Raw genomic sequence first — 25,634 nt, forward strand, 5'->3', positions numbered from 1 at the left:
CCAAAGTCACACAGCTGACAATCGGCGGAGCCGGGATTTGAACCCATGACCTCTGACTCCAAAGCCCGGGCTCTTTCCACTGAGCCACACTGCTCCTCTGAGTGCTTGAGTGCTTACTATGTGCACAGCATTGTACTAAGCGCTTGGAAAGTACAATTCAGCAAGAGAGACGGCCCCTGCCCACAGCGGGCTTACAGTCTTCTCTTTGTCTCAGTTACCTCATCTGTAGAGAAGCGGCGTGGCTTAGTGGAAAGAAAACCCAGGCTTGGGAGTCAGAGGTCGTGGGTTCTAATCCCGGCTCCACCACTTATCAGCTGTGTGACTTTGGGCAAGACACTTAACTTCTCTGTGCCTCAGTTACCTCATCTGGAAAATGTGGATTAAGACTGTGAGCCCCACTTGGGACAAACTGATTACCTTGGATCTACTCCAGAGTTTAGAACAGTGCTTGGCACATAGTAGGCGCTTAACAAATACCATCATTATTCCTATTACCTGTAAAATGAAGATTAAGACTGCGAGGATCATGTGGGACAGGGACAGTGTCCAACCTATCTCGAATCTCCTGCAGCGCATAGTAAAGTGAGTGGCACAGAGTAAGTGCTTAACAAATGCCGTTAAAAAAACAAAACCAGTCCATCCTAAGAAGTCACTGACTTCTTGCTCCATCCCCCTTCGCATCCAACAGTTCACTATCTCTCTATCCTCAACGCCCCTCTGAAATCACATCTTCTCCAGGAGGCCTTCCCTGATTAATCTCTCACCTACCCGCCCTATTTCCACCCCCAATTGCCTCTTCGGTACTTGTGCGTAACTTCAGCATTTGGGTACTCAGAGCACCTCCACCCAACCATAGCTTATATGTACAGATCTTTATGTTCTATTACTCCTTCTTACATGTAATTTATTTTTGTGTCTATCTGCCCCTGATCTGAAGACAGGGATCGTGTCAATTAATCCTGTTGTACTCTCCCAAGTGCTTAGTACAGTGCTCCACACACAGGCTCTCAATAGATGCCACCGAGGGATCGATTGCTGAACTTGACATGCAGTCTGCAGTCAGCCAAGTGCCTCATGATTTGGCCTCCGCACACAACTCAAAATGCACTTGGAAGAAATAGGACTGAGGTCTGAAACGTTCTTTTTGTTGGGAGACTCCTCCATTAGAGTAAATTCACTTCTTTATTTCAACCTATCATATAACAGAAATCACTGAACTATTTATTGCACGTTTAAAATGCTGGTTTACAAAGAGTAGATTTCCCTGTCACAAATAAAATGTAAAAAGTGAAAGCTCCAACGATGTAACGATGTGTGCTCAAGATTTCAAATTGCAAAAGTATCACATTTGTTAACAATAACAGGAAGGAGGTAAAACAATACTCTCTTCTTTTACAGGCATTTCTCAATTCCAGCTTTCAAAAACGACTAAAAAAAAAAAAATCAAACTCCACATTTTTGGCAAGACTTTAACTGAACTCACGTTTCAATCTGACATATTGATTTACAGGAAACATCTTGGCGAACAGGAAAAGTCTGGAAAAAGAAAATGTTACTGACTTCACCAAAGTGTATCAGATTTTTTTTTTACAATCTTTGTCACATAAATTAGATCTGTAAACGTGTAGATTCGAAAAAATGCTAACTATATATTAAGACAGAAGAGGAAGCTTGTCTTCAAACAATACATTTAAAACTCATCTTTCATTTTTCTTTCGAAATCCTGTTTTATGCAGGCCCCTAAAGAATTCATCTTCTTCCTGCCTTGCTTTTTCTAATTCTGCTTTAGTTTGGATGCTGTCCATTTCTCTTTCTAGGCCCTAGAGAAATAAACAAAAAGGTTATTTTTATAAGATGTGGCTTTAAGAGATGCAGCGTGGCCTAGTGGCTAGAGCACGTGTCTGGGGGTCAGAAGGACCTGGGTTCTAATCCCATTCTCTGCTGTGTGACCTTGGGCAAATCACTTCACTTCTCTGGGCCTCAGTGACCTCATCTGTAAAATGGCGAGGTAAACTGTGAGCCTCAAGTGAGACAAGACTATCCCACGGGATTAGCTTATATCTGCCCCATTGCCTGGGGTATAGTACCTGGCACGTTCATTCATTCATATTTATTGAGCGCTTACTGTGTGCAGAGCACTGTATTAAGCACTTAATAAGTGATGCTCTCCCCCTTCTAGACTGTGAGCCCGCTGTTGGGTAGGGACCGTCTCTATATTTTGCCAACTTGTACTTCCCAAGCGCTTAGTACAGTGCTCTGCACACAGTAAGCACTCAATAAATACGACAATGAATGAATGAGCAAACACCATTAAAAAAAAAAAAGATGGGAAATAATCATCCCTTCTAGCTCCTTCACAAGTATTCACCCAGGCAGTCAATGTTACCAGTAGTTTTTCCAAGCTGGGCCAGGCTAACTTTTACACACAGGGTCTAGAGGGACAAATGGGAGAAATGGGATGAAGAGGAAAAGGGAATGAAAGGAATGGGAGGATTAAGAACTGGAAGGAATTTCATTTCTGAGCTTTTGGCATCAAAGGAATAACAAATTCCACACAAAATGTATTTGTAGGGAAGAATCTGAAACCATATACAACCACTGAAAAGGTATTAACACATTTGTATATTGTCAAAGAAAAGTTTACCAAACCCTCAATTAATCAGCAGTATTTATTGAGTACCTACTATGTGTAGAACACTCTACTAAACACTTGGGAGAGTACTATAGAGTAAGTAGGCATGATCCCTGCCCACTCAGAGTTTACAGTCTAGCGGGATGGGGGAAGAGGGGCAGAGAAAGACACTAAAATTACAGATAGGAGGAAGAATGAAAAGGGAATATGCAGAGGAGTTAGAGCTCCTTGACGGCAGGATTGTGTCAACCAGTTTTATCGAATTCTCCCTAATGCTTTGTTCGGTGCTCTGCACACTGTAAGCATTCAATAAATCCTACTGATTGATTGTTTAAAAGTAATAAGTTATGCACATAAGGGGTATGGGAGGTGGCTTAAATGGCATAGAAGTGCTTCCTTAGGAAGGACTTAAACTTTAACATACAAACATATTTTTAAGGTTTTACCTTTGTTCTTCCCCAGGTCTGCTCTCCAAAATCTTTGGCATATTCTTCACTATCAGTTATCAAAAAGTTATCAAAGATGGTCCCCGATCTCACCTATCCATAAAAATAAAAGGCACGTTTTAATAAAAATACTGATAGAGGGGCACTTTCCTCCTGACTTCCTAGAAGTTAAGGAAGAGGCCCAGGTTTGTCTCATCACTTGTGCTCCCTATCAAGGGATAAGACAATAATCAGCCTTGTTGGAAATGGAAAAGATCAACCAAGCTATTGTCTTTCATCTCCTTCCTTTTCCCATCCCAACTCTGTACCCTCCCAAGTGCTTAGTACAGTGCTCTGCACACAGGAAGCACTCAATAAATACGATCGATTAATACCCTTCCTGGAGAAAGCCAACAACTTACCCTAAGCTTTCACTCCACTCACATGTCACTCTTTGCATGTAGTAAGCGCTTAATAAATGCCATCATTATTATTCAAATTGTGGGACCCCAATGCACCGGGGCTCCTCTCCAGTAGTGACTTTACTAAGTTTGTACTACGCATTTCACACCCCGTTCCTCCATAGTTCTTGAAGGCAGGAACAGAACTATAGTAGGGCAACACAGTCTGCTGCCCTTTGGTTCCCTTCCCCAATTCTACCCAGTCGAGTTGAACTGCAGTGAGCAAAACTTCAATGCTAGAAGACTGACTTCATTCTAGGACTTCCGTGTCTGTGATCCTGTTCTGCTATTTGATGTTGTGTATAATAGTGCTCAAAATTCAACCGTGGTTAAACGAATTTCCTGAAACTCGAAAGAACTTCAATGCATTCGGTCTACTACAGTTCAAAAGACATTAATAGGCATTAATACACTCACTCATCCTATCCTGCCTGGATTACTGCTATTTGATGTGGTGTATAATAGTGCTCAAAATTCAACCGTGGTTAAACGAATTTCCTGAAATTCGAAAGAACTTCAATGCATTCGGTCTACTACAGTTCAAAAGACATTAATAGGCGTTAATACACTCACTCATCCTATCCTGCCTGGATTACTGCATCAGCCTCCTTGCTGACCTCCCAGCCTCCTATCTCTCCCCACTCCAGTCCTTACTTCGCTCTGCTGCCCAGATCATTTTTCTACAAAAATGTACAGGGCATGTCTCCCCGCTGCTCCAAAAACTCCAGTGGTTGCCCATCCACCTCTGAATCAAACAAAAACTCCTCACCATTGGCTTTAAAGTCCTCAATCACCTTGCCCCCTCCTACCTCATCTCGTTACTCTCCTACTACAACCCAGCTGGCACACTTCGGTCCTCTAGTACTAACTGTGCCTCGATCTCAACGACGACCCGCTAGACCACATCCTGCCTCTGGCCCGGAACGCCCTCCCTCCTCAAATCCGACAATTACTCTCCCCGCCTTCAAAGCCTTGGCCTTACCTGACTAAAGCCCCTTTTCCTCTTCTCTCACTCCCTTCTGCATCGTCCTGACTTGCTCCCTTTGTTATCGCGCCCCCCTGGAGCCCCACAGCACTTATGTACATATCTGTAATTCATTTTTTTATTTATTTAAAATTAACGTCTGTCTCCTCGCCTCTAGACTGTAAGCTAGTTGTGGACAGGGAATGTGTCCGTTTATTGCACTGTACTCTCCCAAGCGTTTAGTACAGTGCTCTTCAACATAGTAAGCACTCAATGAATATAACTGAATGAATGAATTAGAGTTCCAACAGGTCTCCCCGTCCCAGGATGTAGTCATAATAGTTAAGCCAAAGCTGGGGAGAAAAGAATCAGCATTTCCATTTGATCCCTGGGCATTATTTTTGTGGAAGCAAAATTTTGCATGCTAGGGAGGCCCTTTTAAACTAGGCTGAATATATGTGTGCATGTGTGCAGAAGCAGAGAAAATGCCAATACAGCAGCTTTATTTTATCAACTTGAACCTATGGGTATATATTTTCATTTACAATAATAACCTTGTCAAACTGGTTTATAAACATAAATGAAACCAATATAAATTTTTCAAAACAATACTTATTATGCTTTACCTCTATTCTATAGCATCAAGAAGTGTATAGTCAGTTTTGCCAGAACTCGTGAGTTTATTATGCATTTAGGAATAAAATACCATTGTGGGGTTAGGGAACACTTATTGAGCGCCCTCTGGTTGCGATGCACTGTATTAAGGGCTTGCGCTAGGAAAATCTCGCTACAATATCCCAAATGAGCATCTGATTTCCTACCCAGCCCCGGTAAATCCAGGGAAATTGAACAACTAACATCTTAAATCAAGCGTTGGCAACCTTTTTCTGCAGAAGAACCAAACAAAATGAAACCTTTGAGCATGGGCCTGGGAGTCAGAAGGACCTGGGTTCTAGTTCCGGCTTCACCACTTGTCTGCTGTGTGACCTTGGACAAGTCACTCCCCTTCCCTGTGCCTCATTTACCTCAGCTGTAAAATGGGGATTAAGACCATGAGCCCCATGTGGGACAGACGGGACTGTGAGCCTGTTGTTGGGTAGGGACCGTCTCTATATGTTGCCGATTTGTACTTCCCAAGCGCTTAGTACAGTGCTCGGCATGCAGTAAGCGCTCAATAAATATGACTGAATGAATGACAGGGAACGTGTCCAACCTGATTAGCTGGTATCCACTCCAGTGCTTCTTAACAAATAGTAAGCGCTTAACAAACACCACCATCATTATTATTATTATTCAGTGGGCAAAGGGCCATGCAATTTATGGCCCCGCCATGTGAGATATGATATCATAGTGTCACATTGTGCATGGCACAATGTAATGACATCAGTGTGCCATGAGACTGTTTCATAGCAACAGCTGTTGTTGCAAGTAGGGACAGGAAAAGGGAGGGGATGGGAAAGGGAAGAGATGGGAGAGGGGGGGAAGGAAGAGAAAGGTCGTGGAGGGAGGAGGGAGAGCAGGGGGAGGGAGTCAGCAACACAGGTAGTCCCCCTGAGTGCCTACCAAAAGAGGGACGGGTTGGTACTGTGTCTGTAAAGACTACAGATCGCGGGGACTGAACTTATGCCACCCTGCCCGAGGAATCCGTTTACCAGTCCTCTCGGGAAGGAACTTTATGCCCCTTATGTCAGCCGGGAAGGCTCCTGTGGGTTTGGCAGCCTTGCGGCCAGTCTTTGCCCTTCCTCCTACCTGCAGCATCCCTAATTCCTCTCTTCTCCCCTGCCTCCCAATAGCTGTCAAGCTGGGAGGGAAGGAGGCAAGCAGGGGGCTGTGCTCTAATAATAATGATGATGATGTTTGTTGAGCGCTTACTACGTGCCAGGCACTGTACTAAGTGCTGCCCCTGCTCCTCCTTCTGTTCCAGGCCATGGAGCCAATTTAGAGAAAATCCCCGGTCCACATTAGTGCCAGCAGGAGTAGCTGGGTGAGGAGGCGAGGGAGAGATTTGGAAAGACTGGCATTTGTCCTCCACTGCTACAACGGAGGGCGGGGAGAGTGAGAACAGTTCCAGCTACCCCACTGTCCAGTGGGGCATGGGGCCACCTTCTTGGCATCCCTTTGTCCCTATTCCGGGTCAAGGGGGCGGGGCTGGCCAGCTCCTTCTTGCGTACCTTTTTCCTGTGGAGGCGAAGCTAATGGTGTTGCCCTCATGGAGCTGAATCATTGGTGGTTGTCTAAGCTCATGAGTCACATTTGCTTCCCAAAGGAGTCATATGATAATAATAAATGCCAAGCAATGAACTAAGAGCTGGGGTAGATGCAAGATAATCAGGTCGGACATGGTCTCTGTTCCCCATGGGGCTCACAGTCTAAGTAGAAGGGAGAACAGGTATTGAATGGCCGCATTGCAGATGAGGAAACTGAGGCAAAGAGAAAGGTCGCAGAGCAGGCAAGTGTCAGAACCAGAATTGGAACCCTGTCCCCAGTCTCCCAAGGCCCAGGCTCTTTCCACTAGGCCATGCTGCTTCTCTGTATATCTAAACTCATAAACCAAAGGTTCGCAATCATCATCTTAAAGGCTTTGTGAGTATTAAACATCTCAATATGCACCTTAAAAGGGCATGTTTCCAAGTACATTATATGCAAGCAATTGCTGAGCAGCGTGGCCTAATTCATTCATTCAATCGTATTTACTGAGCGCTTCCTGTGTGCAGAGCACGGTACTAAGAGCTTGGAAAGTACAACTCGGCCACAGATAGAGACAATCCCTACCCAACAACGGGCTCACAGTCTAGAAGGGGGAGACACACAACAAAACAAAACAAGTAGACAGGCATCAACAGCATCAAAGTAAATAGAATTATAGACACCTCATTAATAAAATAAATAGAATAATAAACATGTACAAATATACACAAGTGCTGTGGGGCGGTGAAGAGGGTAGAGCAGAGGGAAGGAGTAGGGGAGATGGGAAGGGGAGATAGAAAGAGCCCAGGCCTACGAGACAAAGGACCTGGGTCCTAATCCTGGCTCTGACACTTGCTTGCTGCATGATCTTGGGCAAGTCACTTCACCTTTCTGTGCCTCAGTTTCCTCATCTGTAAAATGCCAATTCAATACCTGTTCTTCCTTTTACTTAGACTGCAAGCCCCATGTGGGATAAGGACTGTGCCCAACCTAATTACTTTGTATCAACCTCTGTGCTTACAGTGCTTGGTGAGTAGTGAGAGTTAACAAATACCATTATTGTTGTCATTATTATTACACTTCTCAATAGTTTATTTCTTCTAGTATTCGTTAAGTGCTCACTATGCGTCAGGCACTGCACTAAACACTGGGGTAGATACAAGCTAATCAGGTTGGATACAGTCCCTGTCCCACATGGGGCTCACAGTCTCAATCTCCATTGTACAGATGAGGTAAACGAGGCACAGAGAATGAAGTGATTTGCCCAAGGTAACACAGCAGACGAGTGGCAGAGCCGGAATTAGAACTCAGGTCCTCGGGTCCTAATCCTGGTCTAATCCTAAAGTCCTCTGATTCTCAGGCCCAGGCTTTTGCCACTAGGCCACACGGCTTTCACAGATAGCTCAAACCCTTGAATAAGGGGGTTATAGGAACGTTTACCATGTGAATGGACCTATAAAAAGGCCTATTCCCAGGGAAGAGGGCAGCAAAATAGTTTAGAATGAAGCCAAGATGCCAACAGCATTAAGAAAGAGAGAAACGATGCAAAGCAAGAGCTTTTAAACCCCTCAACCAGAAAGGATAGGGAAAGGCCTCCTAGGAGGCCCTGCTGTTTTTGGTTCCCGCCTTTGAAAAGAAACAGCCCTGTGCCTTCTGAGAAATGCAGTTTCTGAATTCTAAACTCCTTTTCCCTTTAGCCCCTTAGCTCCTCGTTCAGCGAGGAATTTGTACAACAATGTAGTCCAACTATGTTCTTCCAACAAAGTGTGTCTGTCTTAATATAATAAAGCCACGTGGTGTCAGAAGAAAGGGTTTTGCAGTGGGGAAGCAGCGTGGCCTAATGGAAAGGGCTTGGGCCGGGAGTCAGAGGACCTGGGTTCTAAAGCCGGCTCCGCCACGTCTGCTGTGTTACCTTGAGTAAGTCACTTAGCCGCGCTGTGCCTCAGTTTCCTCATCTGAAGATGGGGATTCAATCCTCCCTCCTACTTAAGACTGTGAGTCCCTTGTGGGACAGGGACTGTATTCCTGTCTGATTGAATTGTATCGACCTCATTGCCTAGGACAGTGATTGACACACAGTAAGCGCTTAACAAATACCATAAAAAAAAAAGTATGTGGCCAGGTCATTAGGGGCAGGAGGTGGGGGGACAGGGGGTTTGTAGAGGAAGTTAAGTGTCTGATGCAACTGGCGAGGTCAATGGGCACGGGACTCAATATGGATGGAGAAATAATGTTGCTGGGCAGAGGAGAGGGCAGAGTTAAAACAGGTGGGGATGAATTTGAGCTGGAGAGAGCTGCCCACCCCCCCAGTTTGAACACAGGAACCTTCCCCTCCCCACACTACCTGTATATATGTTTGAACAGATTTATTAATTTATTTATTTTACTTATACATATTTACTATTCTATTTATTTTGTTAATGATGTGCATCTAGCTTTATTTCTACTTATTCTGATGACTTGACACCTGTCCACATGTTTTGTTTTGTTGTCTGTCTCCCCCTCTTAGACTGTGAGCCCGTTGTTGGGTAGGGACCGTCTCTATATGTTGCCAGCTTATACTTCCCAAGCGCTTAGTACAGTGCTCTGCACACAGTAAGCGCTCAATAAATACGATTGAATGAATGAATGAAAAGGAAGTGCACTGTGGAGGTAATCCAGCGTTGCGGATTATGAGATCGGCAGAGGAAGAGGGCAGGGAGGGAGTTGAGTTTGATGGAGAGGGCGGTGTTGAAGATGTCGATCCGTGCACCCAGAGAAGGAAGTTTGGGTACGGAGACCAAATGGGGCATGGTGACTTTAGAAAACTGGATGGGATCAAAAACCTCCACCCACTGTGGCTCCTGCCGCTGACCTCCGTGGCTTGGACGCAACACTTGCGATAGCAATAGAGGAAATGCAATGTCTCCGGAGCAATTGGGCAGGGGGAGAGTCTAATTTGGGGCTGATTATGGCCGAATTGGGCAGGCTTCCCCAAAATGGTAGTCATATGGCATCATCACGTCACGCTGCACCCTGGCATACCGTGCATGGCATCGGGTACATCCTGGGGTCATTTTTTTCAAGTGCTGTTGCTAGCCACCCTGATCCCAGCTCCCCTCACCACAGCGATCTGCTGAAAGAAACCGTGGGCGCATGGGTGCCCGGTTTGATTGAGAAAACAAACTTCGGTCCCAATCTGCTAAAATAATTGCCATTCAGTTGTAACAGGCCACGTTGCTCTGTTCCTCTCCCAGACCTGCATCCGACTTGGAGGTAGGTCCTGCATTCCACCGGCTTCTCTCTGGTTACGGTCTCACGAGTCCACCAGAGCTTCTTTTGTGGTGGAAGACGTGCTTTCACTCGATCGATCGCATTCACTGACTGCTTACTGTGTGCAGAGCCCCGTACTGAGCGCTTGGGAGAGCACATCCACAGATGCCCAATTCATCTCCAAACTGTTGGCTTTACTGATGATAAATGAGCCCTATAAGACCACTATTTCCTTCCTTTCTCCAAGTGAGCTTGGCAGAAACAGAGGGAGTAGTTTTTACCCATTCCCCGCAATACTCTAAAGTGGGCAGTGTCCACTCACTCCTTCTAGTACATCCAGTCCTGCCATACCACATGCGTTCAATACACGTATTGAGTAGAATGCAATTTGGGAATGTTCTTCTGACAAGATGAGCCTTGTTTGGGCTCAGCTTCCATGCTACTGAAGAAACTGCTTTTGTACGTGCATGCAACGGCAGAACAGGTGAGTACCGGAGCGCCAAGTTTCCTTAAAGCAAGGTTTCACAAGAACACAGCCCGCACATTATGGGAGAACTGGGTGTGTTCCAGAGTGAGCAAAGTACATTTATTTTTTACAATACCTGGAGTTAGCAGGCACTCGCTAAGATTCCCTGGAGTGAGCTGTGAGGAAACTGAAGCAGTTCCTTGTATTTTTCGATCTAAAGGCTATTTACCCGGCTTCTTTTAAATGCTTATGTTGGCTAAAATAACTTACATATTAACCCAGCGTGATTTACAATGCCTCTATAGTCCCTAAAATGACTTATACCACTTTGCAATGTGCCCACTTACATACCAGTTCTAAGGTTTCAGTTGAATCTAGTACACCCAGTTTCCAGGTTACCATTTGCTGAATTTTCCTGTGCTAGCAAACACATGATATCTGCCAGCACTGGGGAGTCCTTTAGCTCCGGGGTGGTATACCTTATATACCCATAGGGACGCGGGGAGAGTCCGATGCAACACAGAGAAGCAGCATGATGTAGAGGACAGACAACAGGCCTGGGAGTTTGAAGGTCATGGGTTCAAATCCTGCCTCCACCACTTATCTGCTGTGTGACCTTGGGCAAGTCACTTAACTTCTCTGTGTCTCTGTTACCTCATCTGTAAAATGGGGACTAAAACCGTGAGCCCCATGTGGGGCAACCTGATTACCTTGTATCTACCCCGGCGTTTAGAACAGTGCTGGGCACATAGTACACGCTTAACAAATACTATATAATAATAATGAGAAGCAGCATGTCACAGTGGATACAGCATGGGCCTGGGATTCATGGGTCATGGGTTCTAATCCCAGCTCTGTCACTTGTCTGCTGTGTGACCTTGGGCAAGCCGCTTCACTTCTTGGTGCCTCAGTTACCTCATCTGTAAAATGGGGATTGAGACTGTGAGCCCCATGAGGGATAGAGACTGTGTCCAACTCAATTTCCTTGTATCCACCCCAGCACTTAGTACAGTACCTGGCACATTTTAAGTGCTTAACAAATACCACAATAACTCACTCTCTTGGAGAACTCATTCGCTCCCACGGCTTCAACTATCATCTCTATGCGGATGACACCCAAATCTACATCTCCTCCCCTGTTCTCTCTCCCTCCCTCCAGGCTCACATTTCCTCCTGCCTTCAGGACATCTCTACTTGGATGTCCTCCCTCCACCTAAAACTCAACATGTCCAAGACGGAGCTCCTTATCTTCCTTCCCAAACCCGGTCCTCTCCCTGACTTTCCCATCACTGTGGACGGCACAACCATCCTTCCCATCTCACAAGCTCGCAACCTCAGCATCATCCTTGACTCTGCTCTCTTTCACCCCACATGTCCAATACCCTCACCAAATTCTGCTGGTCTCACCTTCACAACATTGCCAAGATTTGCCCTTTCCTCGCCATCCAAACCGCTACCACGTTAGTACAATCACTCATCCTATCCCGACTGGATTACTGCATCAGACTCCTTTCTGACCTCCCAACCTCCCGTCTCTCCCCACTTCAGTCCATATTTAATAATAATAACAATAATAATAATAATAATAATAATAATAATTTTGGTATTTGTTAAGTGCTTACAATGTGCAAAGCACTGTTCTAAGCGCTGGGGAGGATACAAGGTGATCAGGTTGTCCCATGTGGGGCTCACAATATTAATCCCTATTTTACAGATGAGGTAATTGAGGCACAGAGAAGTTAAGTGACTTGCCCTAAGTCACACAGCTGACAAGCAGTGGAGTCGGGATTTGAACCCATGACCTCTGACTCCCAAGCCCACACTCTTACCATTGAGCCACGCTGCTTCTCTACTTCTTTACTTGTTTTGATGTCTGTCTCCCCCCTTCTAGACTGTGAGCCCGTTGTGGGCAGGGATTGTCTCTCTTTATTGCTGAATTGTACTTTCCAAGCTCTGAGAAGCAGCGTGGCTCAGTGGAAAGAGCACGGGCTTTGGAGTCAGAGGTCACGGGTTCAAATCCCGGCTCCACCAATTATCAGCTGTGTGACTTTGGGCAAGTCACTTACCTTCTCTGTGCCTCAGGTACCTCATCTGTAAAATAGGGATTAAGGCTGTGAGCTCCTCGTGGGACCACCTGATCACCTTGTAACCTCCCCAGAGCTTAGAACAGTGCTTTGCACATAGTAAGAGCTTAATAAATGCCATCATTATTAGTAGTAGTAGTATAGTGCTCTGCACACAGTAAGCGCTCAATAAATATGATTGCATGAATGAATGAATATTATTATCATTTTTATTAATGACCTTGAACTGTGGGCACTCAGATTCCCACAGACTTCTCCAGGTCCTACTACAAGCCCTCTAGAACCCTGGATGAGGGGAGAGCTGGAATCTCCCCAACTCACGAGGGGGGATCCTCAAACTAGAAGACAACAGCCCAGTCCGGTCAAGATCCCCTTAAGAGTGTGCCTTTGACTCTGAGTGGGTCCAGCAGGCTGTCCTGAAACTTCATAGTGTTCCTGAGGTAAGCAGCATGGCTCAGAGGAAAGAGCCCGGGCTTTGGAGTCAGAGGTCATGGGTTCAAATCCCGGCTCCGCCGATTGTTAGCTGTGTGACTTTGGGCAAGTCACTTCACTTCTCTGTGCCTCAGTTCCCTCATCTGTCAAATGGGGATGAAGACTGTGAGCCCCACGTGGGACAATCTGATCACCTGGTATCCCCCCAGCGCTTAGAACAGTGCTTTGCACGCAGTAAGCGCTTAACAAATGCCATCATTATTATTCCAGTGCTTAGAACAGTGCTTTGCACACAGTAAGCGCTTAGTAAATGTCATTATTATTATTTCCAAACTGCCACAGTGTTCAGGGGTGCTTATGGGGCTCTCCTGTAGCTGGCTGAGTCCCAGCCTGATGAGAACCCACGCTAGCAGAGTAGCTTGACAAAATGCCATTTTGCATGCTGCCACCTAACCTGCCTACAGGTCAATTTAAGATCCATCACCAAAAGACAGCAGTGCTGAGGTGACTTTTTAAACCCAAATACATATAGTCTAGTATTCAACTATTACTATGGTATCTCCTCTGAAGGGGAATATCAAGCTTCTTATTTTCTCACTGGAAAATACATAAATAAATGACCTGCCAAAGCTCCAATCCAATGACACCAATGTTCTCGTATACAGCATTATTAAAGTCTGTCACATGTTCTTCATTTTTCATCTCTGATTGGGGCCAATCTTCTTTATAATTTTGATCATCAGTATTTTTTGGCTTCAAATCACTCTGCAACAAAGAATATATTTTCAGAAAACTCAACTACAATTACGATAGCAATCTGTTACAATGTTACCGATAAAGAGTGTGATATACTTTGCAGAGAGGATTCTGGATCATTGATTTTCCAGGTAACTCAACAATACTGGTCTTTCGGCCAATCATATCCAAAAAAAAGTCACGTTCTTTACAGACCTTTAAAAACATAAAGAAGAAAATGAACTGCCATTGAAATTCCAACAAGGGGGTTCTCTTGGCCCCCTTAATTCAGGGATACGGGAACAGGGCCATTCCCTCTTGTGGTTAAACATTCAGGGTTCCACTGCCCACACACTAACCATTTCCCTTATTCCCCCCGAACTAGACTGTAAGCTCGTTATGGACAGGGAACATGTCTGCTAATTCTGTTGCATTGTACCCTCCCCAGCGCTTAGTACAGTGCTCTGCACATAGTACACACTCAATAAATACCACTGATTGACTGATCAACGTTCGGAGTTCTGCTGACCACACACTTAAGATTTCCCCTATCCCTTCCCCGCCAGACTGTAAGCTTAGTACACTGCTCTGTACACAGTAAGCACTCAATAAATACAATTGACTGGCTGACTGGACAGGGAACATGTCTACTGTGCTGTAGTGGGTTCCTCCAAGTGTTTAGGACAGTGCTCTGCACACAGAAAGCACTCATACCACTGACTGACTGATTGATTACCACCTTCAAGTTTAGTTGCACTGATGCCAAGCAGAATGTGTACTGTACTGCTTGGAAGAGTACAATATAATGATACAACAGGCATATTTCCTGTCCACAAAGAGCTTACAATCTAGAGGGGGAGACAGACATTAATATAAATAAATAAAATTCGATATGTACATAAGTGCTGTGAGGTTGGGAGGGGGGATGAAAAAAGAGAGGAAGTCAGGGCAACGCAGAAGCGAGAGGGAGTAGAGGAAAAGAGGGTTGAGTCAGGGAAGGCCTCTTGGAGGAGGTGTGCCCTCAATAAGGCTTTGAAGGTGGGGGAGTAATTGTCTGTCGATATGAACAGGGAGGGCATGTCAGGCCAGAGGCAGGACGTGGGCAAGAGGTCAGCGGTGAGATAGATGAGATCGAGATACAGTGAGAAGGTTAGCATTAGAGTAGCAAAGTGTGTGGTCTGGGCTGTAGGAGGAGAGTAGCAAGTTGTGGTAGGAGGGGGCAAAGCGATGGAGTGCTTTAAAGTTGACGTTAAGGAGTATCTGTTTGATGCAGGGGTGGATGGGGAACTACTGGAGGTTCTTGAGGAGTGGGGAGACATGTCCTTGAACGTTTTTGTAGAAAAATAATCTGGGCAGCAGAGAGAGGTAAGGACTGGAGTGGGGAGAGAGAGCAAGCAGGATTCTAATTCCACTCTGCTGTCTGCAGAGTGACCTTGGGCAAGTCACCTCACTTCTCTGGGCCACAGTTACCTCATCCGTCAAATGGGGATTAAGACTGTGAGCCCCATAGGGGACATGGACTGTACCCAACCTGATTAGCCTGTATCTACCCCAGCGCTTAATACGGTACCTGGCACATAATAAGCGCTTAACAAATACCATTAAAAAAACTACGGCCAGCCAGACCACGATGAAGTAGCCTCAGAATCTTAATCAACTAATTCAAGACACTCACATTAGTTAAGTATTTCCCAGAGTCCAGATCTACCGACGGCATCAAAACCTTTCGTAACGGCTATGGAAACCGTGTCTACTCTGCCACACTCTTTTTCTGCAGGAGCTTCGTAAGGATTGAGAGACGAGGAAGCAAAAGCAGAAACGTTGCCAGTTCCTACTTTCTTCCCACCAGACTGCCGAGTGAAACCACAGGGCTCTCCTGCTGCCTATCACCCCACTCCGAGCTTCTGCTCCTGATATAATTTCTGCATGTGGGACCGGGGTGGTAGGGGAACAGGGTTTAAGCTGCAGCCGCGTGCTCCTCAGCTACAGATCCTTCCGGATTGCCACGCCAAACCACTGGTAACCCCTGCTGCCTTCCCACCAAGACACCCAGGGCCCCTGCTAGACCGTAAGCTCGTTGTGGGCCGGGAATGCGTCTGTTACATTGTATTCTCCTGGGTGCTTAGTACAGTTGTTCTGCACACAGTAAGCACTCAGTAAATACGACTGACTGACTGACCGACATGCCCTGCGTGGGCAGGGGCATGGGTGATTTAAGTCGCAGCAGCATGCTTCTACAAAATTTAAACCATTGGGAAGGCTTTGGTCGCGACCTGTATATATGTATATCCTGTATATATGGTTGTACATATTTATTACCCTATTTATTTATTTATTTTACTTGTACATATCTATTCTATTTATTTTATTTTGTTAGTATGTTTGGTTTTGTTCTCTGTCTCCCCCTTTTAGACTGTGAGCCCCCTGTTGGGTAGGGACTGTCTCTATATGTTGCCAATTTGTACTTCCCAAGCGCTTAGTACAGTGCTCTGCACATAGTAAGCGCTCAATAAATACGATTGATGATGATGATGATGATGACTGCACCCTTGGTGAGCCGGGTGGCTGAAAATTGAGGCCCCTATGGGCCCCCTTCACCACATGACTTGTTGGACTTTGTCTTTTGTGTGTGTGTTTTTTCCATCTGGATTATTTCATTCGTTCATTCGATTCATTCACTCGTATTTCTTGAGCGCTTACTGCGTGCAGTGCACTGTACTCAGCGCTTGGGAGAGTACAATACATTGATCTTTTCTTTTGTGTCTGTCACCAAACCCTTTCCCACCTTATTCTTAGATTGCAAAGGACTTACCCATGTATTTTTCCCCTCAGCCTTTATTACAATGCTCTGCATACGGTAGGCGCTTAATAAATACCACTGCTAAGAGAGAAGCAGTGTGGGTTAGTGGCAAGAGCCCGGGCCTGGGAGTCAGAGGACATGAGTTCTAATCCCAGCTTCGCCACTTGTCTGCTGTGTGACCTTGGGCAAGCCACTTAACTTCTCTGTGCCTCAGTTACTTCATCTGTAAAATGAAGATTACGACTGTGAGCCCCACATGGGACAACATGATTACCTCCTATCTACCCCAGCGCTTAGAACAGTGTTTGGCACATAGTAAGCACTTAACAAATACCATCATCATCATTATTATTATTATTATTATTAAGACAGCACCAAAAGGGCCAGCCTATGACATGTGACCAGGACTCAATCACACAAGCATCCGTCGGTGAATTTCACCATCCGAGAAGCAGTGTGGCTTAGTGGCAAGAGCCTGGGCTTGGGAGTCAGAGGATGTGGGTTCTAATCCCGGCTCCGTCACCTGTCTGCTGTGTGACTTTGGGCAAGTCACTTCACTTCTCTGTGCTTCAGTTCCCTCATCTGTAAAATGAGGATGAAGACCGTGAGCCCCACGTGGGACAACCTGATTACCTTCTATCTACCCCAGTGCTTAGAACAGTGCTGGGCACATTGTAAGCGCTTAACAAATACCATTATTATTAGAGTATGAAGGATCATTAGATAATTGAATGAATGAATTTCTCTATTGAAATGGATTGAAGATTAATCTTCCATCATGATGTTTTATTTCCAAATTCACTCTAAAATAGGCAAATGATTTGAATCCCAGGAAAAAAATTACTTAATTCCTCATTATTTTGCTTATTGTGTGCACGAGGAATTCATTGAGGATTAAAAATTTAGGGTGGAAGAAGAGTATCTGATTTGGACACAAATTTCTGAAGAGACTATTTAAATAAAGTCTCTATAGCTAAGAAGTCATATCTGTTTCCTCTATTTTTTAACAACTGATTACAATTTTGTTGCCTAAATCTGTCTTCCTGTAAAGAAATGGTAATATAAAAAAAACCTTATTTTACAACTGATTTTTGTTCAACTTAATTCTTGGCACTTAGATATTTCAGAAACAGCATACTGAGGGCACTGAAGAACTTTACAAAAATAACTCAAGAATGCAGGTGCAAAACATTACACGGTCCCCTTAAATACCTTTGATTTTTCCTTAAACGTCTTTCGATTGAATCGTACTGGGCTTTTGGGGATTGAGGCTGGGAGGCCCAAATGGACAGCCCGATTTACTTGTATCCACCCCTGCGCTTAGTACGGTACCTGGCACATAGTAAGCGCTTAACACCACAATTATTATTACCTAATGTTAATATAAAATTCAGACATTTATAACATTTTCCAAAATTCTTGAATTCTACAATTCAAATGAAAAATTAAACTTTAGACTTTACACCACTCAGATTTTCAGCATGGGTCCTCTCAGCACATTCTTCACGTTTCCTCGATGAAGGATTTTCGATTTTACCAAGTGACGAGAAATCCCAGTCATCATTTATGTTGCCACTCGCAACCAATTTAGCATCAATTCTCACTTTGTATGTTTGATCTCGTCTTAAAATCAGAGTGTATAGATGGGTAAACCCATCAACCTGTCCAAAAAAAGGAACAGTGAAATGTTTATGTTCAAGTTATTCTGAGAAGGTAGCAAGTGAGGCATTTGGCATGGTTACACGACTCCGGGGAGGAAGACAGAATATCTCCAACCCCACTGTTTCAAAGACAGAGGTGAACAAATTTGGGGTCTCAGGTTCTAGCAGCTACCAGCACATTCAACTAAAATATTCAGATAGAAGCGTATCGGCATCCATCAGAATTGTGATGAAAATAGACAACCCAAGATAAAGTTTTAGAAGACTGTACTGAGAAAACCTTCCTACCAAAATCGACTTTTGGTCAATAATTCTGCATTTCCTGGGTTTTGATTCAAGAATCACAGTCTGCATAGAGGGCTGTCCATAAATGGTCCCAAGGATGGGGTAAACCTTCTGCTCTTTAACCTTCCTTGTTCCTTGCCACCTCAGAAAACGGGGTCCTAAACCTGGCTAAGTTGCCCAGGGCCCCACAGTCCCTTAGGCCTGCACGATGTAGTTCTCCAACCTGCAGAACCCTGCTTGGACTCTAAATCAACCTGCAGATTAAGTCCAACCAGGCCAAAAGAGTGACCTGTCTGTCCACCATTTCCCATTTTGGTCCCTGAAGGGCTGTGGCAGACTATAGGGACTGTAGATGCACGGTGGGTTTGCAGTGCTCTGCATACAGTTAAGCGCTCCATAAACACCAATGCTTGATGGATATGTCTGGTTTCCCTATGGGATGCTGAGCCAACAAGGTATAACTGCATCTATGCAACTGCTTAGTACATGCACTGTCCCACTCTCCCTCTTTATGCCCTGTCAAATGATATGCTTCAATGAAGATTTTCCAACTGTGCAGAGAACTCTAACTGCTTGACAGCAGTAAGAAATGAGGGCACCTTCGATTTTTGTTTTTTAAAGTGCTGCTTGGGAAAGTTGTTTTAGTCTTTTAGAAATAGGGTTGTTAAACAAATATCAGCATGGGAATGCTTTGCAAGAAGTGCTAACTTTTCTACTAAGAGTTTTTACCTTACACCTGATTCTTTTCTTGTTTGAAATATATTTATTCCTGCTACTTAAAATAACATGAGTGATCCTTGTCTCAAATCCACAAATATCAGGGCCTACAAAAAAGAAGACATTGTTGTCATCTTCTTTATACAAAGCTTTCTTATTATATGTTCTTCACTTTTAAACTTTCCAGTGTTCCAAAGTTAATAAGAGAAAGAACTAATTTAGAATGCATTTGGACTTCAAGACCTGATTGCTTAGCGCTTATTTTATGCTGTCAAACAATTGCACAAGTCCAATTTTAAAACTATGTTTACTCCTTATACCGATGCCTAATTTCAATCGCCTAAACATCTGGTTGAGGGCCTACTTGGTGACAAACGCTGTTCTAAGCGCTGGGGTAGATACAAGGTAATTAGGTTGGCCACATTCCCTGCCCCACATGGGGCTCACCATCTTAATTCCCATTTTACAGATGGGGTAACTGAGGCGCAGAAAGGTGAAGTGACTTGTCCAAGGTCACACAGCAGACAAGTGGCAGAGCCGGAATTAGAACCCAGGTCCTTCTGACTCCCAGGGCCATGCTTTATCTAGTAGGCCACGCTGCTTATCAAGTCTAGAGGGGAAGACAGACATTAATGGAAATAAAAATAAATGACGGATTTGTAGATAAGTGCTGTGGGGCTGGGAGGGGGGATGAATAAAGGCAGCAAGTCAGGACAACACAAAAGGGAGTGGGAGAAGAGGAAAGGGGGGCTTAGCCAGAGAAGGCCTCTTGGAGGAGATGTGCCTTCAATAAAGCTTTGAAGGCGGGGAGATAAATTATCTGGTGGATATGAGGGAGGGCGTTCCGGGCCCGAGGTAGGATGTTGGCGAGAGGTCGGCGGCGAGATAGATGAGATCAAGGTACAGTGAGAAGGTTGGCATTAGAGGAGCAATGGGAGGTTACTAAGGGGGCAGATTCTCTGATTAAATAAGCCTCATGACATGATTAAACAATCCAAGTGGCATTGGGAGAGCAAGGTTCAGTTAGAAGGTTAGCTTGGGAGGACTGAAAACATTAAGCTGGGTAACAGTAAGTGAAGAGAACAGATATGATTACTGTGACCTTTGAGCATTTGGTAAGCGTCCCACCCTCAGCCCCACAGCACTTATAAAATTCATACTGTAAATCATTTATTTATATTAATGTCTGTCTCCCCCTCCAGACTGGGAGCTCGCTGTGGACAGAGAACTTGTCAACCAACTCTGTTGTGTTGTATTCTCCCAAGTAGAGTGCTCTGCACACAGTAAGTGCTCAATAAATACCACTGATTGATTGATTACCAGGTTCAAGTTTAGTTATACTGATGTCAATCAGAATGTGCTATCTCTACCATTCTTCCACACGGTTCTAAAACCATAATTTTTTTTACTGCAGTTCATAGGGTCTTTTTCACAATTCCCACCTTACTGAACTTTCAGACTAGGATTCACCACTATAAATTTGCTTCAGAAAACCTGGTATAGTTCATGTTATGCTGTATTTGTCTTTTCTAACAACCTGTTTTAAAAATACTGTCTACATTATTATACCTCATTTTAGATGTCTTGAATGAAAGCCTGCTTTAAATCTCAGCTAGGCCATTACTTTCATCGTAGCTGCATATGTTATATTTATAGACTTTTTTTACCTTAAACTCACCAAACATAATGTAATAATATGAGTTTTCACTCAAGTTCTCTGGATCCACATCTGAGGGAAACAGCTTAACATAGCCCCCACCACAGTCGATCTTCTGTTCATGTTTTACTGTATACTGAATGATCAGAGACTTTCCTCTATTACTAAATGGTTTAAACCGTGATGAGATGGCATAAAATTTTGAATTCTCAGTGGTTTGAAGACCTTTAAACAAAAATATTTATATAAGTTTATACAAAGTCATAGCAATGATACGGTTCTCAATGATGCATACTTATTCTGAAATGCTTTCCCAAACTCTAGTAGTCTTTTACTACAGGTGCTTGCTGGAAGGAATCACCCCAACAGCTGTTTGAGCTGGACTCCCAATCTGCTCATCCAGATCTCTGACAAGATTTGAGAGTTTCCCATTAGGGCTGAAAAGGAGGCCCAGAACTGTGGATTTCTAGCTCATCAACTCTCGGAGGCTTGCTTTCTCCCATTCCTCATCCCCTCTAAAATTCCTGCCCTCTTTTTGCCACCAAACACACAATAAAAAGTTAACACACCTGCTCTTCACTCTTCAAATGTCTTAAGTAACCAGTGTGTCGGATGTGGTTCGTAACATCAGTAGACAGGCTCTGTCTTCTGGGTGCTACCCTTTGCAGTGTTGTGAATTCAATATACTGTCGGTTCTAGCTTCGTAACATCTATAGATCTGCTCCTTTCCTCGCCATCCAAACCACTACCATGCTGGGAAAAAACACCTGTCGTATCCCATCTTAGAGAAGCAGCGTGGCTCAGTGGAAAGAGCCCGGGCTTTGGAGTCAGAGGTCATGGGTTCAAATCCCAGCTCCACCACTTGTCAGCTGTGTGACTTTGGGCAAGTCATTTAACTCAGTTACCTCATCTGTAAAATGGGAATTAAGACTGTGAGCCCCCCGTGGGACAACCTGATCACCTTGTAACCTCCCCAGTGCTTAGAACAGTGCTTTGCACATAATAAGCACTTAATAAATGCCATTATTATTATTATCTTGTCTACTGTCCCGGCCTCCTCATTGACCTCCCTGCCTCCAGCCTCTCCAGGTCATACTTCATGCTGCTGCCCAGCTCATTTTTCTAAAACATCATTCTACGCAGGTCTGCCCACTCTTCAGAAACAACCAGGGGTTGCCCATTCATCTCTGCATCAAGCAGAAACTCCTCACCGCCAGCTTGAAGGTACTCAATCAGCTTTCTCCCTCCTCTCCTTGTTCTTCTCTCACTACAACCCAGCCCATAAACTTCACGCCTTTCATACCAGCCTACTCACTGGGCCTCGCTCTTATCTCTCTCGCCATCCATTCCTTCCCCACGTCCTTTCCTGCCCGGAACTCCCTCCCCCTTCAAAGCTCTATTAAAATTACATCTCGTCCTGGAAGCCTTCCCTGACTAAGCTCTCAACTCCCCATCTTATTTTTCCTCCCCTAAATACTTAGGTATTCACCCCACTCCCACACCATTTACGTACATATCTTTATATCCAGTTGCGTCCCCTATCTGAAATGTATTTTCATGTCTGTCTCCCCCCACTAAATTGTCAGCCCCTTGAGGGCAGGGATCATGTCTACCAACTTGTGGCTCAGTGGAAAAGAGCCTGGGCTTTGGAGTCGGAGGTCATGGGTTCAAATCCTGACTCCACCAATTGTCAGCTGTGACTTTGGGCAAGTCACTTAACTTCTCTGGGCCTCAGTTACCTCATCTGTAAGATGGGGATTGAGACTGTGAGCCCCCCGTGGGATAACCTGATCACCTTGTAACCTCCCCAGTGCTTAGAACAGTGCTTTGCACATAGTAAGTGCTTAATAAATGCCATTATTATTATTATTACTGCACTCATGAGCACTTAGTACAGTGCTATAATAATGCTAATAATAAATTATGTGCCGGGCACTGTACTAAGCACTGGGGTAGATACGACCAAAATCAGGTTGAAGTCCCTGCCCTGCATGGGGCTCGCAGTCTATTCCCCATTTTACAGATGAGGTAACTGCGGCATAGAGAAGTGAAGTGACTTGCCTAAGGTTACACAGCAGATAAACGGCAGAGGCAGGATCAGAACTCATGACCTTCTGATTCCCAGGCCTGTGCTTCCCTATGCACACGGTAAGTGGTCGATAAATTCCATTCACTGACTACAGAGGCATGTAATCTTTAGTATGCTTATGGCCAGCGAAGGATTAATTGTCTACACTATATTATGCACCTGCACATTTTAAATAAATTACCACTTATCCGATTTTCCCCAGGCTTGTCTGGAAAACTATATCTCCACTTAGTGTCAGAAAGCTGACAACCCCATGTCTGAACATATTCTGCCAGAGAGGCTCTACCATCTATTGGAGACGAAGCTTAAGTTCTTTCAGCATGGCTCAGTGGAAAGAGCCTGGGTTTAGGAGTCAGAGGTCATGGGTTCTAATCCCAGCTCCACCGCTTGTCAGCTGTGTGACTTTGGACAAGTCACTTCACTTCTCTGGGCCTCAGTTACCTCATCTGTAAAATGGGGATTAAGACTGCGAGCCCCATGGGGGACAACCTGATCACCTTAATAATAATAATGATGATGGCATTTGTTAAGCGCTTACTATGTGCAAAGCGCTGTTCTAAGCGCTGGGGGGGGGGATACAAGGTGATCAGGTTGTCCCACGTGGGGCTCACAGTCTTAATCCCCATTTTACAGATGAGGTAACTGAGGCACACAGAAGTGAAGTGACTTGCCCAAAAATCACACAGCTGACAAGGGGTGGGGCCGGAATTAGAACCCACGACCTCTGACTCCCAAACCCGTGCTCTTTCCATTGAGTCATGCTGCTTCTCAACCTTGTGACCACCCCAGCACCTATTGAGCGCTGAACAAATGCCAATCATTTTTTTTCACCCCGCATGGAACTTTGCACTACCGAACGAAGCAGCCCTAATGTTAATGTTGCCAATTTGTACTTCCCCAGCGCTTAGTACCGTGATCTGCACACAGTAAGCGCTCAATAAATACGATTGAATGAATTGAATGAGTTAAAGTCACAAACCTCTATCTCTCATAGCATCACCATAAAACTTTCCTGCTGACAGTTTAAACTTGCCAAAGTTGGGGTCGTGGGTGGATTGCAACCATCTCTTCTTCCAACCATCTATTGCCAAAAAAATAAAATAAAAGAGAAGGAGAGATACTAGCCCTTGCTCTGCACACTGTAAGCGCTCAATAAATGCGACTGAATGAATGAATGACAGACATAACGCGCCAATGGAGAAGCAGCGTGGCTTAGTGGCAAGAACCCAGGCACCGTAAGCGCTCAATAAATACGACTGAATGAATGAATGACAGACATAATGCGCCAGTGGAGAAGCAGCGTTGCTTAGTGGCAAGAACCCGGGCTTGGGAGTCAGAGGTCATGGGTTCTAATTCTGACTCCGCCACTTGGCAGCTGGGTGACTTTGGGCAAGTCACTTCACTGCTCTGGGCCTCAGTTCCCTCATCTGTCAAATGGGGATGAAGACTGTGAGCCGCACGGGGGACATCATCATCATCATCATCAGTCATATTTATTGAGCGCTTACTGTGTGCAGAGCACTGTACTAAGCGCTTGGGAAGTACAAGTTGGTAACATATAGAGACAGTCCCTACCCAACAGTGGGCTCACAGTCTAAAAGCAGCGTGGCTCAGTAGGAAAGAGCACGGGCTTTGGAGTCCGAGGTCATGGGTTCAAATCCCCGCTCCGCCAATTGTCAGCTGTGCGACTTTGGGCAAGTCACTTCACTTCTCTGTGCCTCAGTTACCTCATCTGGAAAATGGGGATTAAATCTGTGAGCCCCACGAGGGACAACCTGATCACCTTGTAACCTCCCCAGCGCTTAGAACAGTGCTTTGCACATAGTAAGTGCTTAATAAATGCCATTATTATTATTATAAAAGGGACAGGGTTACCTCGTCTCCACCCCAACGCTTAGAACAGTACTTAGAACTGAACTGTAAAATGGGGATTAAGACTGTGAGCCCCCAGTGGGCCAACCTCATCACCATGTAACCTCCCCAGCGCTTAGAACTGTGCTTTGCACATAATAAGCACTTGATAAATGCTATTATTATTATTATTATTACTCAGCACACAGTAAGCGCTTAACAAAGACCATCATTATTATTATTATTTGACAACAGGGCTCCGAGACATTCGAACAGGGGAAATTCCCTCAACTTGAGGTGAGCTGGGGCATTTCGTTCAGAGCCACCGAATGAGGGGGCGAGAAGGCGGGTTGAGGGAAGGGGTCTCGGGCCTCTGTTATAGGGGAGAGAAACCCAAACCGTGTTTGGCTCTCAACCTGGGGGTCAATCAATCAATCAATCAATCGTATTTATTGAGCGCTTACTATGTGCAGAGCACTGTACTAAGCGCTTGGGAAGTACAAATTGGCAACACATAGAGACAGTCCCTACCCAACAGTGGGCTCACAGTCTAAAAGGGGGAGACAGAGAACAGAACCAAACATACCAACAAAATAAAATAAATAGGATAGAAATGTACAAGTAAAATAAATAAATAAATAAATAAACAGAGTAATAAATATGTACAACCATATATACATATATACAGGTCACGACTACTCTTCACCTCCGTCGAGGAATTCCTCCTGGAAATACACTAAGGCCACGCCGAGCCGCCTTAGGCCCAAAAGCAGGAGCAGCGTCGAGCACCAAGGCCCCGCCATGGCAGCGGCCGTTTACCGCTTTCCCTGCACGAGCGGTCGCCGATTGGCCCCCCCCAAAGAACTACAACTCCCGCCATGCCTCGCGCGCCCCCGCTCGTCCTCCCCCGGCCCCGCCCGCTTTGCCGTGCCCCCT

General features: G+C 45.0%; 1 protein-coding gene across 1 annotated transcript; it reads right to left on the bottom strand.

Annotated features, from left to right (window-relative positions):
* Nucleotides 1-1,542: 1,542 nt before the first annotated feature.
* CALR3 (calreticulin 3) lies at nt 1,543-25,501 on the bottom strand. Its single transcript, XM_038771801.1, has 9 exons — nt 25,405-25,501; nt 23,827-23,928; nt 20,780-20,983; nt 19,114-19,208; nt 17,902-18,099; nt 13,756-13,854; nt 13,525-13,668; nt 3,079-3,171; nt 1,543-1,820 (listed from the first exon to the last, which is right to left on the bottom strand). The coding sequence occupies exons 1-9, from the start codon at nt 25,499-25,501 to the stop codon at nt 1,698-1,700; spliced, it is 1,155 nt and encodes a 384-aa protein (XP_038627729.1). The 3' UTR covers nt 1,543-1,697.
* Between the last annotated feature and the right edge of the window lie 133 nt (nt 25,502-25,634).

The sequence above is a fragment of the Tachyglossus aculeatus genome, chromosome X1 (genome assembly GCF_015852505.1).
Source record: "Tachyglossus aculeatus isolate mTacAcu1 chromosome X1, mTacAcu1.pri, whole genome shotgun sequence".
NCBI classification, from domain to species: domain Eukaryota; kingdom Metazoa; phylum Chordata; class Mammalia; order Monotremata; family Tachyglossidae; genus Tachyglossus; species Tachyglossus aculeatus.

Coding starts and splice junctions, on each gene's coding strand:
- CALR3 (XM_038771801.1), bottom strand. CDS start 25,501: ATGGCGGGGCCTTGGTGCTCGACGCTGCTCCTGCTTTTGGGCCTAAGG. Junction 13,669..13,755: donor TCCAGAATCCTCTCTGCAAA/GTATATCACACT, acceptor TCTTTGTTGCAG/AGTGATTTGAAGCCAAAAAA. Junction 3,172..13,524: donor TTGGATTGGAGCTTTGGCAG/GTCATTTATTTA, acceptor TTTTATGGATAG/GTGAGATCGGGGACCATCTT.